The 13,490-nt window shown below is 39.9% G+C and overlaps 1 protein-coding gene across 1 annotated transcript; it reads right to left on the bottom strand.

Annotated features, from left to right (window-relative positions):
* Positions 1-3,216: 3,216 nt before the first annotated feature.
* On the bottom strand, positions 3,217-11,528 carry LOC124277520 (toll-like receptor 4). The gene is made up of 2 exons (XM_046713231.1): positions 11,476-11,528; positions 3,217-6,657 (listed from the first exon to the last, which is right to left on the bottom strand). The coding sequence occupies exon 2, from the start codon at positions 6,570-6,572 to the stop codon at positions 4,098-4,100; it is 2,475 nt and encodes an 824-aa protein (XP_046569187.1). The 5' UTR covers positions 6,573-6,657; positions 11,476-11,528; the 3' UTR covers positions 3,217-4,097.
* Between the last annotated feature and the right edge of the window lie 1,962 nt (positions 11,529-13,490).

Raw genomic sequence — 13,490 nt, 5'->3', positions numbered from 1 at the left:
ACAGGCTCAAGCAGCTACGATGAATGCTGTTCATACACTCGCACTCCAAGAAGTGTGTTCGCTCGTCGCGAGGAAGGTTCCGGGTTCTGTTCTCCATATAGATACAATGTGTGAAGCTCATTTCTGGTGTCTCGTCGCGAGGAAGGTCCGGGTTCTGTTCGTAATATTGCGTAATCGAATATTGCTACAAGCGGTGTAAACCCATCTCAATCACTCACACAAGGTCACAAGCTGCTTCCTTGACTGACACAGGCTCAAGCAGCTACGATGAATGCTGTTCATACACTCGCACTCCAAGAAGTGTGTTCGCTCGTCACGAGGAAGGTTCGGGTTCTGTTCTCCACATAGATACAATGTGTGAAGCTCATTTCTGGTGTCTTCCGCCGTAATATTGCTCGAATATTGCTACAAGCGGCGTAAAACCCATCTCAATCACTCACACAAGGTCACAAGCTGCTTCCTTGACTGACACAGGCTCAAGCAGCCACGATGAATGCTGTTCATACACTCGCACTCCAAGAAGTGTGTTCGCTCGTCGCGAGGAAGGTTCCGGGTTCAGTTTTCCTATGATGTACAATGAGGTCAATTCCTAGCGTCCCCCGCTATGGTCTTGCTAGAATGTTACTACACGCGGCGTAAAACAACACACACACACTTTCTGCAAGCAGTGTGTAGTTTTGTCCTGTGCAGACGGAATAAGGTAGAAATAATCTTTAAAATATTATCATATTCTGTGTATGGTCTCATTATAATATTTGTAGAGCGTTACGATACCATTCTTCGTCAAGATCTGAAGACACCTCTACAGCTTGTTCAGCTTGACCTGATCAAGTGAATACTAATGAATTGCGTGACCGTGTCACAACTGGTTGGGTCCATTATTGTGAATGGGTGCACCTTTGTCAGTTGATTGTCAACATGTCCGAACAGCCGAGACAAGGTCGCCGTTTGACATCTCAGTGTCGAGAAATCGTCAGCAATGTCCTTACTTTCTTTAACAAATAAGCTACAGCGAGAGCGAAACGGATTGTGAAAGTAACTGACGTCTGTACGTTGTAAAGTTAGTAAACCAAGCTAGATAGCATAGCATATGACTGCATAAACAATTCAAGAAAAACATGAAATGATTATTTTTTCAGAAGTTTTCCAGGACAAGTTCTGTAACGAATCCATTTATGCATGCTTCGCACGAACGCAGCATTAATTACATTCTCTGCTCACCTATTTAATGAAGTTAACTCGACCTGCCGTTTTTACCATTTGACCTACCGGGTCATGCATATGTAGAGTAGCTTAGGTCAAACTGAACAAGCTGTAAGAGACTGGGTCATCTGATCTTTCTCTTTTGCCAATCATCGTCGAGGCTTCCAAATGTCTGGTACGAGTTTGCAATGCATTCAGACAAGCATATTGGATTATAATTATGACAACATTCACGTACCTGCCATGGATATGATAACAAATTACTGTTGGAGAATTGAATGGAATTTACACCAAAAAGGGAGAATGATAGATCGCAAAGGGGCATATAATTGTCCATTTTAGAACTGTGTACGAAACGAAATTCCAAAATCGAGATGGTATAAATGAAACCGGAACGTTTTAGAAGGTTTAGCGTGATTGTCTCATCTATCCTTCATTTAGAGTGTAAAGTTTGCTTTGGGCTCTATAAAATGATCTTCTATCTCGGTAACCAAGATTATCGTAATCAGACCCTTGAAGAATTGATCTTCAGTAAACCATGGTCGCCGTAAGAGGCGACAAACGGGATCGAGTGATCATAGTCGCTGACTTGGTTGACACATGTCACCTGTTCCAAATTGCGCATATCGATGCTCATGCTGTTGATCACTGGATTGTCTGGTCCAGACACAATTATTTACAGATAGCAACCATATTGTTGAAATATTGCTGAGTGCGGCATAATACTAACCTCACTCACTCACTCTTCAAATTTACCACAGACGCATTTCCTGGGTATTATGCAAATTTACCAGGTGTTGCCTAATTTGGTTGACGCGAACTTTGCATGATAGTGATCGATATTGGTTGACGCGAACTTTGCATGATAGAGATCGATATTATCTGGTTTCAACAGTAAGTGAATTCAGTTGAACTGTATTGTATCACGGCACTCTTCAGTTTGGATAGATAATAAAATTAGATATGATCATGGGTGAGAGAATCGTATTTACCACCATTACGTGGAGAAAATATTTCTGGTAAGAAGTGTGCCTGTTTATTAGGGGGACAGGGGGAAGATAGGGGTTTAAGGTAGCACTCGGCATTTTTCTGTCCATATAACGACGAATCGTGAATATCTCCGACTTGTACCTGTTACGTTTTCCTGCTATGAAACAGGTTCTTGAGAGGCCCTGCGAAAATACTTCGAATTCGACACAGTTTTTGATACAGTTTTCTCAGTAATAAATAAATAAATAAATAAATAAATACACACTCCAGTAACGAAACATGTCTTCTGTGGCGTCAAACTTGGAAGAAGATGGTGAATGTTAGTGTTATTTTAACGAATCCCCGTGCAAGTAAGGTTCCAAGTAAGCATCGAAAGGATTAAAACAAGGTTACTGAATTCAGCTTGCATTTTCTGTACCAGGATGTCACCATGCTAAACTACCGTAATAGTATACGTGTACGGAATCCGAATATAATTTTTGCAATAAGGGAACTGCCTGGTCTCCAGTCAAGATAACGGCTAACAGAAACTACAACCTGGGTAATGCACTTACACACTAAAGACACGATCCACTTCAAAACGCTTTTCTTTTCTTTTCTTTTTGTTTCACTCGCTTTTAAAGAGAATATGCTATTTGATTGCTGATGGTTTTGTGGACATCTTGACAAAATGTTTTGTGTGAAAAATTCGTTGGTTCCTGCTAGGAAATACTTTCTTTCCATGTTCTTCATTACTCCCTAATGGTCAGTTCTTAGGAATATGAAGCCAAGTTAATATTCTATACAGAAGAACTCGAAGTGGTACAAAGTCGTATCTGGTTGGGGTAGGTGGTCATATAAGATGCGATAAGATAAGGTAATATCAGATGAGATAATATTTCAGTGAATATTTTATTATATTTTTGTCATAAACTAAAAATTATAACTCAAGGGGGGTGAATAAATGTTTTGTAAAAAGGCTCATAAAAGATTAATCAACTTTGAATTGACTTAAACGTGAAGGAAAGGTAAGGTAAGTTAATATCAGATGAGATAATATTTTATTTTCCAAAGGGAAATTATGGCTACACCGTGAATGAACACATAAAATAATGTTTACAAATACATAATCATACAATACACGACATTTATGACAGAAATTAAGAATGTAAGGTGCAGCACTAACACTGCAATAGAAATAGTGGTCACAAAATAAGTAACATTTATAATCTTGCAGTGAAAACCTCAGTAGATCATGGTGAGAATACAGTATGAATTATAGCACAAAAGCGTAATAGACACTATTGTCAAAGGAATATGTAATAGTGATAGAGTAAAACACAAAAGTCCAACAAACTAAATTAATAGTAAGACTTCTGATAATAGCTGGGATAAAGGATTGGCAAGATAAGATTAAGTATGCAGTAAAACAACAGCACTAAAAAGGTAACAAGTATCGTTGTCAACAAGGAAATAATATTTATAGGCTGAGACAGACATGCTCCCAAAATGTATTAGCTACTGTTAACAGCTCTGATGGACTGAGATAAATGAATGAATGTTTGTTCTAAACAGGCATAGCTTAAAAATTAGGAGCAGAAATGGGAACTGTGGTTTGAGTCTTTCTTTACCTTTTTACTAATTTGCTGCTCGTAAAGTACGGATTACTAAGTCTTTGGAACCAATGATTTACGACCAGTGGTTACAATATTATTTTTTTATATTTTGGTCATAAACTGAAAATTATAACACAGTGCTCTTGACATTTTTGTGTCACTATACAGAGAGTGAAGTATGGCAACACAGGTGTGTCTAAGACTATAAATACTACCCTGGGACACATGCTGCATCTGTTACCATGGAATAGGATATACGGTAATGCTTACATCTATATGCAATTAAAGAGTTGTATCCTCAATGGTATGTCATTCCATTCTGTTGACTGTGGTAATAGATTCACGTAGCCTGTTCCAGAATACAACACTACCATACACGTCCGTGTTGTACTCCAAGTAACAGTTGTTGGACAACATCACTGCCATGTCCTTGGGTAGATGCTTCATGTCAACATGCTGATACAGCACCACCAGAACGATGTTCTGTCTTCTTGTGATCCCCTCCATTTGGGCCATGTTGTACTCAAAATCACACCAGTGACTCTTCAGGAAAGAAGGAGACAAAACAATCAAGGTCTTGCGACTATTCTGGATCGCGTTGACGATGTTGGAAGCAATGACTTCCCCTGGAAGAAAGTCCCGATGGTGGATGCACAATCGAAGTCCACCTTTGTCTTCCAGTTCCGATATCATACTCTCGATAACTAAGCATCTGTCTGTGTCTGCATATGACACAAAAGCATCATACTCATACTCTTGGCCATCTTGGTCAGTAGTCTCCAGTTCCCGATACTTTCTTCTCCCGACAAAGTACAGGTATTTCAATTTCCACCTATGTCGATACCCTGCCCCTAATCCTATACCGACCATTGTTATAAAGAGACTGGACACTGTTAGAACAGAAGTTAGAACACTTGAACTGCATTCCTTTTCCAAACTTGTTATTATAGAATCTAGATTTCTAAAGCTGTTGACCATCCCATTTTTAGTAAGACACGTCAGTGATTCCAGATCTTCAACTTTATCAGCGACTCTGTTCATCCATCGGAGAGATTCAAGGGATGAGCATATGCAAGTTAGAGGGTTTCCTCTCAGGCGGACTGAAACATGTGACAGTTTGTCCAGTTGTTGTAGAGTCTTGACAGACATTTCGAGAAGCTGGTTATGACGTACATCAAATAATTTTAGGTTTGACAAGTGTTTGAGTTGAGCATCAATTGTTCTAATACTGTTATTATTAATTCTGAGACATTGTATATTTGTTAAATTTCTAAAGATAGCCTCTGGTAAGTAACTTATTCTGTTTTGAGATATATCCAGATCTGTCAAGTTCACAATGTTACTAAAAGCATCACCCTTTTCGTCAGTATCTATCGCATTTCCAAGAAAGTTTTTTGAAAGGTTGAGATGTCTCAGGCTATTGTTAATATTAAAGAAACTTGAGTGGAACAATTCCATTATGTTGTCAGAGAAATCAAAATGTTCAACCTTTTCCAAACCTTCAACAACACCTGTGACAGAAGAAATCAAAATACCATTTAGAGAAATGGTTCTCAAATCGTTTTTCTTCACTTTACCCGATGTTAAAACAATTCTTAGGCAACAGTATGATACTTTCAACACTTGAAGGTTTGGCGGCAAATTGAATAGAAAATTCCCTTTCCCTTGACTTGAAGAGGGAGCACCAGCACGCTGTAGTATTTTCTGGTGTGAGACATCAAGAACTCGGAGTGCCTTCAGTTGCGTCATTTCAGACAAGTATGGGCCCTGGTAAAACCTGTTCCATCGGGCCTTCAACACCTCTAGAGTAACGGGTAAATTTAACATGGTTCCTTTTTCAAAATCAATGAGTCCATTGCCAGAAATGTCAAGTTCACGCAATGAGGTATTCTTTAAATGTACAAAATCGTTTACCCGCAGTCGATAACAAGATTGGGATAATTCAGTTATATGGTTCATTTTCAGAATTTGTAATGGGGAATTACGTAGGCCATACGTTGCTTTAACAAATTCAGGAAATCCTAAATCCCAATTTTCTGAAACATCAATTGTATGGATACGATGAAAAGGGGAAAATGCTGAAGGTTCTGTTTCTCTGATTTGACAGTAGGACATGTACAGGTATTCCACATGGGGTACATTTACAAAAGTTGAGTTTTGCAAGGTCAGTTTACAATAGTTGGTGTAGGGGGTGAAGGCGAGAAGAGAAAGTTTCATAAGTTTGGCAAATCCTGGTCCAAAGCCTGCTGGACGACCATCGATGTAAAGATGAGTAAGTCCTGATAAATACTGAAAGGTTGCGTCAGGATATGCTTCCTGTCCACTGTCATCTCCAGGCCATGCTGTCAACTGATTGAACTGTATGTTAAGAACCTGAAGCTTACGTAGAGGTTTGAACAGATTTGTTTTATAGGTTTTTGAATCCAGCTTTAGATCGTTGTCTTTTAGGCTCAGGTTGATGAGGTTGTTAAGGCCATGAAAAGCCAATTCATGTAGGCTGTTGAGATTGTTACTTTCAAGATATAGATACTGGAGATTTCTCATTGTTGAAAATACCTTTGATCCTATTGTCTTTATGTTGTTGCCATTCAGAAAAAGCACTGTGGTTGATATTGGTAAACCCTTTGGAACTTTTGTAAGATTCAAGTTTGAACAGTTCACGTATACCTGGTGGTGGTCGAAGGTACAGTTACAAGGGGAACAACTCTGACCAGAAATCATTGCTGCCAGCAGGATGTCGAAAGCACATGTAAATATGAGCCTTGAATGTTGTAGATTTGCCATTCTGAACTTGCCAGACACGTTCAAATGAATCTGTTTGGTATATAATCGAGACCGACTATTCTCTGGTGTAGACGTCTTACATTTTCTGAAAGAAACATATTTGGATTGAGGATTTTGAAACAGATGTAGCCATGTGTAGTCTTTTGTACTAGTCTCTCCCATAGAGAACATATTCACCATAACCCAGTCCATTGGTAAGGTATTGACAACTTGACTGTTTGCAGACTGTTGTTCACTTGCAAGAAATGAACTCAAGAACAACATCTGGAGCAAAAGGCCCTGTCATCTAGCAAATCGCTATGTGACCATTTTCTTCCACCCATCCATAACCATCTGTTGCCCGTGGAGTTGGATATTCAGCTTCCAGACAGTTGTTCCATATTGAAGCTTGATAGTTTGCTCTCAGGATGTGCATAGAAAGACAATCAAAGATCTACGGTTGTCTTCAGTCTATGCAGCATTGCTGTTTGCGCTGTTCATACACAGGGTAATCTGCCTCCCGCTGTCCAACCGTGGGATAAGGGCAAGTCGTGAGATGGGATAAGTTTGAAAATTTGAACATAAATTGTATATTTATATACTTATATACATATATATATATATACATATATGCACGGGCGAATGGACAAGAGAGGCCTAAGGGAAAAGTCTACATTCGTTCCACTCAGTGTCCAAGAGAGAGATGCAAGTCATGAGAAAGGAAAAGTATATAAATATACAATTTATGGTAAAATTTCTAATTTCTCACTTCAAATAAGTGGTAGCAATTGAATGACATCTCCTATTGAAGAACCTGAGGCATAAATGTAGCATGTGAATGCTTGAAGTGAGTTTCTCAAACCTGGTGGCACAGTCCACTCATTCCAAAGTTGTTGGAAAACCTCTTGAAATTCCCTGCTGTTGACAAGAAGTTTGAATTGATTGACCTTCCCACTGCCTCCAAAAGAACTGACAGTATCACATACAGTGTATGCATGTAGTCCAGGAAGGACCTTGCAAACACTTTGACCAAACGCCACAGCAACTTTCTTCCATCTGTGGGATAGCTTCCTGTTCCTATATGTAGGGCGGATGAAATAAAGGACTAACAGTGACAGTTCCACGAACGTCTTGTTCTCAACATGAGTTTTCTGTACTACACTCATTCCATCTATGATGCATGTTGAGGGTCCAGGAATTACTTCTGGCAATGAGACAGATTTTTCAAGATGTCTGGCTAATGCTGCTTTGTTGGCTTTTTTCATTGTCCCATCGCTAGTGCAAATGGTAATAGTCCGAGGGGCAAAGCTTGTACCTTCCACAAGTCCAAATTCCTGCTTTGTCTAGCTCTCAAATCTTTCTTCAGAAATATGAAGGTATGCCTCCTCTCCTAGATGTTGACTGAAGATCTTGAGCAACATCTGTCGGAGCACAAGACCCTGTCGATATGCCGATGAGATCAGGTGGACAGGTGACAAGGGGGTTGATCCATTCATCTTCGATCAGGTTAACAATGGACTAAACATCAGATTCATCCTTGACTATCCTTGAATGTTCCAAGTCAGATGCCTCAATCTCTGTGAGTCTTCGCAGCTGGCTCAGACTTATGCTTTTATGTTCAGTGGTAAGATAGTACCTACTCACAGCAGATGGTTTGAGACTGTTGCTCAAGATCTTCACCGAGCCAAACAGCTTGGAGAGGAGGAAGACAGAAGTTTTACTATCGTCTTCCAAAACAAAGTCTGAAAGCATTTACTCATGTCAACTGCCAAAAGAAGAAGAAAGGGTCAAATACTGCAACAATCCTGAAAACAGGCCATACGTTACTTGTCGCTCAAAGCAGGAAATTGGACATGCGAAAGTGACTAGCTTTGCCTCTTGGACCAGGTTACCGCAACGATGTGGTGTTTGAAGTGTACCATAACAACTGAATCAAGTCAGCAGAGTGAGTTAGCCGGGAACCAGACAACAGCCTAGTCTACTGTAACATTGCTTCAAGACACAAGATACGATCATCAGAAAGCAAAATCAATATCATCCAGTTCATTATTCAAGACCGGCAGCGTCCTCATTCCAGGACCAAACCTGAAGGCAGAATACTGTGAAAGCAAGTGCTGCAGAATGACCTCTGAATCTTCAGCTGAAGTTGAATCCTTGTCTACTACCTTAGAAGAAGCAGACACGTCGGTGCTGTTGCATGCTAAACATGCATCTTTGGAATCCTAATCAGTTGTCATTTCCTCAGTTGACACAGATGACTTTGTCTTGTCCTTAGTAAACAGCAGTGACATTGCAACCAATATTTACACCAAAGCTGGTACACAAAATCAGATAGTTGATATGGTGTTTGGTCAAAGCATTTGCAAGGTCCTTCCTGGACTACACGCTTGCACTGTATGTGATACTGTCAGTTCTCTTGGAGGCAGAGGGAAGGTCAATGCATTCAAACTTCTTGTCAACTTCTTATCCAGAGGCTTTCCAACAACTTGAGAATGAGTGGACTGTGCCACCAGGTTTGATCAACTCACTTCAAGCATTCACATGCCGCCTGTATGTCTCAGGTTCTTCAATAAGGGATGTCAATCAATTGCGCTACCACCCATTTGAAGCGAAAAAATGGATAACTGAACCAGGACAATTGCCACACTGCTTTGAGTGTCTATCTATGCACATCCTGAGAGCAAACTATCAAGCTGCAATATGGAACAACTGTCTGGAAGCTGAGTATCCAACTCCACGGGCAACAGATGGTAATGGATGGGTGGAAGAAAATGGTCACATAGCGATTTGCTAGATGGCAGGATCTCTTGCTCCAGATGCTGTTCTTGAGTTCATTTCTTGCAAGTGCACAACAGTCTGTAAACCGCCAAGTTGTCAATGCCTTACCAATGGACTGAAATACACCGTGACATGTCGGAACCAGATTTGTGACAACATGGTATGCGAGGACCATGACATGCCGAAGAGTGACACTGAAGATGAAGCTGATGTTTATGGTGCGGAAAAGTGACTATCACTACACAAATTAAGGAACTTGAAGGTGATCTAACTCTTTGAAATTAAAGAGGTGTCTTCCGAATAAATGAAATGATGAGTTTTCGAAGTTCTTTGAACTTACAATTTTGACTTTTACAAAATGAGAAATAAATATGATTTAAAGGTATCAAATAACACACTTGATATTAATTAAATCTTTTTGATCAGGTTAGCACCTTTTTATCTCCCTTTTTTTAATTTCCAACCTATTTGCTGAACTTTATTCATGATTCAAGCTTGGAATTGACATTTTTTGAAAATGTTGGGGTTTATTGGCGGCCATCGTGGATTTAGCCTCGTTCTGAATCTAAGCTACCAAACCAACATGGCATCATATATTTTCGATATGTAGAGACCATGACACTTCAAAATACATAAAAGTGGTATCGAAAAATTGTCTGGCTCATGGCCTATATTGTCTTTTAGACAGGTACAGTCACAACGATAATGATATATCAAAACGTGTGTAGGGAATGGGTGAGTGATTGAAGTTAAGGTCGATTTGTTGTAGGCGTTTTCAAAGGGAATTGTTAAGGTTTTGCCCAAGGGTCATAAAGTTGGTCAAATGATGTTCGGTAACTATAGTAACGGATCTTTGTAATGCTTAAAACGGCGAATTGCTATCATCGTCTAACTTGACTAGGTCACTATGGTCCAACACAAAGAATGAAATTGAAAATGTTCACATACGTGTAGCTGGAAAAAAAATGTCCGTGTCTATTGTGTCCAGATAAGATACTGAGTCAAAAAACGTACTAAGCTGAGATGTCCTTCATTGTAGTTTTGAGAGAGAACCAGCGGCGTACCCAGCAATATTCAAGATATTCTAAAATAAGAGAGCCAATGATTTGAAGGTAGATGTCGTTGAGATGTTCATTTACAATACCTCTGCGTGGCATTTTAACGTGTCATCTATTCCCAATGAAACTGAATGTCAAAGATGCTAAAGTGTGTAGAACTATAGGGGAACTCACAAGGGGAAGCTCGGGATTACAGAGATGGGGTTAGCAACACCAGGGACGAACTGCGATCAAATGGCGATACACCAGGTTTAGAAGATCACGATTTGGCTCCGATTGACGAATGGAAGAAAACGTTGATGGCAACGCTGCGGTGATCTCGTGGACTGTCTGGCGATATGTACACGACATTCTGTGTCAGGGGGTTGGGGTGAGGTGAGGGGGTGGCTGAGGAATTTCTTCCAGCGGAATGGCGACAATACCAAGCTCAATCATACTCAAGTTAGTCACACTTTACCACCGGGGTGGTCGTGCATTTAACGCCAAACATGAAGGTCTCATCGGGTCTTGTTTTACACATTTATCGTCGTTTCATTTGTATTATCGTTTCACTAGGTCCCTTCTTTTTGCCGGTGGTATATATGACGGCGGTCTGTTAATAGCATGGTCTAGACAGGACAGGTGATGATTTTCATAAGAATCGTATATACCATACAAATACAGATTGCAAGCCAGGTTTGCAAGCCAGGTTACTGCAATTGCGACAAACATTGGTTTAGGGGTAGGTGTTCCCAACCTGAACCTCCAGAGATTACAATATAAGTCATCTTACAACGTATGTATTTGCACATGAAAATAGGGAAACCGTTATATTTCACAATTGTAATCATTCTAAATTACTTAATAGAAAATAGCTACAGAAGTATGTCCATTGCGTATGTAATTAAGTGATATACTGGAAGGATTAATCCTGCTAGAATCGGATCGTTTCTTTCACGCATTGTTTCCACATCCAAACCACAATAACACCAAAGCATGCTTTACTGCAGAAAAAACGTTTCTAATATCGTTTTCTTTGCTGTGCTCTAGACAAGTTTTCGGATATTTCTTGTTTCAGAGTTTTTGCCATTATTCTAATTCCTACTCACCAAAACTGACGTCCTGACATTGCAAACGCGGTTCCTCGACTACTGGAATCAGATTTTACATCCTTGTCACGGGCTGACAGCATAGTCCGTTCTGGAGCTAGTTAACTCTTACAGTTGTAAACATAAATCACACTTCCCTGTTGCAAGAGCTGTGGTTGACTAAAGAAGAGTGTCATCTTCTTGCCTTTAGTATACAGATGACAGAGGTTTGTTTACAGATGTTTTTGGTGGTAGCCAAGGGTTGGACAGGATGGGCTCGCCTTTTTTCGAGTTAATTTTATAATGTTTCATACACATGTGCTTTCAGGAGAAATTTCTTTTCATTCTCGAAACGTTCTTTTCGCTTTTATGTACATCTGTTTCTCATCAACTGCCATGTCAGTGACAGCAAGGTATGGACTGAGAATGAGCTTGAGAATGAGCTTCTACCCACTAATCTACAAAACATGTACCTGTAACGACTCAAGATTATGTCAGTTATCGTCGTTCGTACATAAATATCTGATTTCCATCACGAGATGATAAGTCATTGTTGAAGGGTTACCCAGGTGTGTAGAGTCAGACATCATATGCCAACAAGCGCCAAAATGTCTGAATATGTTGAGAATTTGATTAACAGTTGAAGAACATGCCATGGCACTGATTTTAGGAAACATTGGACAATTTGGATTTAAGACAACGAAAAGTAAATGATTGTAGGTGATGGATAAAAACTGCCACGAAAACTCGCCTGATCGCAAGCCATGACTTTGCCAGTGTATACTCTTCAAAAAAAAGTAGGGGAACCTGAACGTCCAGTTTGGAAGGGAAGTATAAACGTTGACAAACGTTTCAAAGACAGGGGTGTTATGAACGCACCACCATTTCTTTTTATCACCACCCCTAAACGCAGTAGCCCCATACATGTGCATGGGGTGTGATTTCTTGATTTTAACGATTTACAGTCGATAAATCACTGTAGATTATTAAGTTTGACAATCATCTTGCATCAAACTGGTGTTATTGTTTGTTTCTAGCCGTTTCTCTTTGTTTTGGTTTTTAAATGAAAATTTCACGTCATACACCAATCATCTTTCAAGAGCGATTACTGTACAAACAACTATGGTGGAAATGCAGTGGTGATGCACTCTCAAAACATTCATTATTATCATATCAACATTGATTGACTCCAATATATCTCCCAATATTTCGAATCGTAAATTAAAAAATGAAGTTCCCCTTATGTTTATAATAACAAGCAACGTCGAGCATATAATTGTGACATTTATTAAAAGTGACCAACACAAACTCTTCATGAAGTTAGCAGCATGATAACTTGCCATAACTCCGTACGCAATGGCGTCACCCCTATATTCAGTTACGTCAACAGACAATAATGACGACACGTAACTGCACTATATTGCCCCAAACATTCGACATTGTGAAATTTTGAGAAACTCTACAAAGAAATGTTCAGTACTCCACAAAGGTTAGAAAATTGAAAGTGATATTCTGATAATCGTATCGGTATATTATTCCAAATGTTGCTTGGTTATACTAATATGGCGCTTACAGTCACAGCCAAAAATATATGCGATATGACGTCATCTGCTCTTCATGACGTAACAAAATGACATCATTGCGTCCAATCAGTGATTTTCTGAGAGATTGATATGTCATGTTCTTCTTCAAATAATTCCACACACCCTTCTGCACACCCAGTACCCCACACTCCACACCCATCACGCAGTACCCCACAAGCCACGCCATCTATCCCACATCCCACACTCAACACTCAACACTCACTCCACACCGACACCCACACTCACTCCACACCCACCCTCAGCCAAATTTCACTAGAGTGTCGCCGCTTTATCAGTTTTCCGAAGTAGGAAACTCCGTAGACCTGCATCACTTCAGTCTTTCCTCCCAGTCTCGGACGGTGGGGTAGTCTAGTGGTTAAAGTGTTCGCGCGTCACGCCGAAGACCCGGGTTTGATTCACATGGGTACAATGTGTGAAGACTATTTCTGGTGT

The sequence above is a fragment of the Haliotis rubra genome, unplaced genomic scaffold, assembly GCF_003918875.1.
Source record: "Haliotis rubra isolate DU_JTF1 unplaced genomic scaffold, ASM391887v1 Scf222, whole genome shotgun sequence".
Taxonomy (NCBI): Eukaryota; Metazoa; Mollusca; class Gastropoda; order Lepetellida; family Haliotidae; genus Haliotis; species Haliotis rubra.
This window is presented reverse-complemented; position numbering and strand designations above follow the sequence as displayed.

Bases quoted from the DNA above. Each gene is read 5' to 3' on its own strand.
- LOC124277520 (XM_046713231.1), bottom strand. From the start codon at position 6,572: ATGGCAAATCTACAACATTCAAGGCTCATATTTACATGTGCTTTCGAC.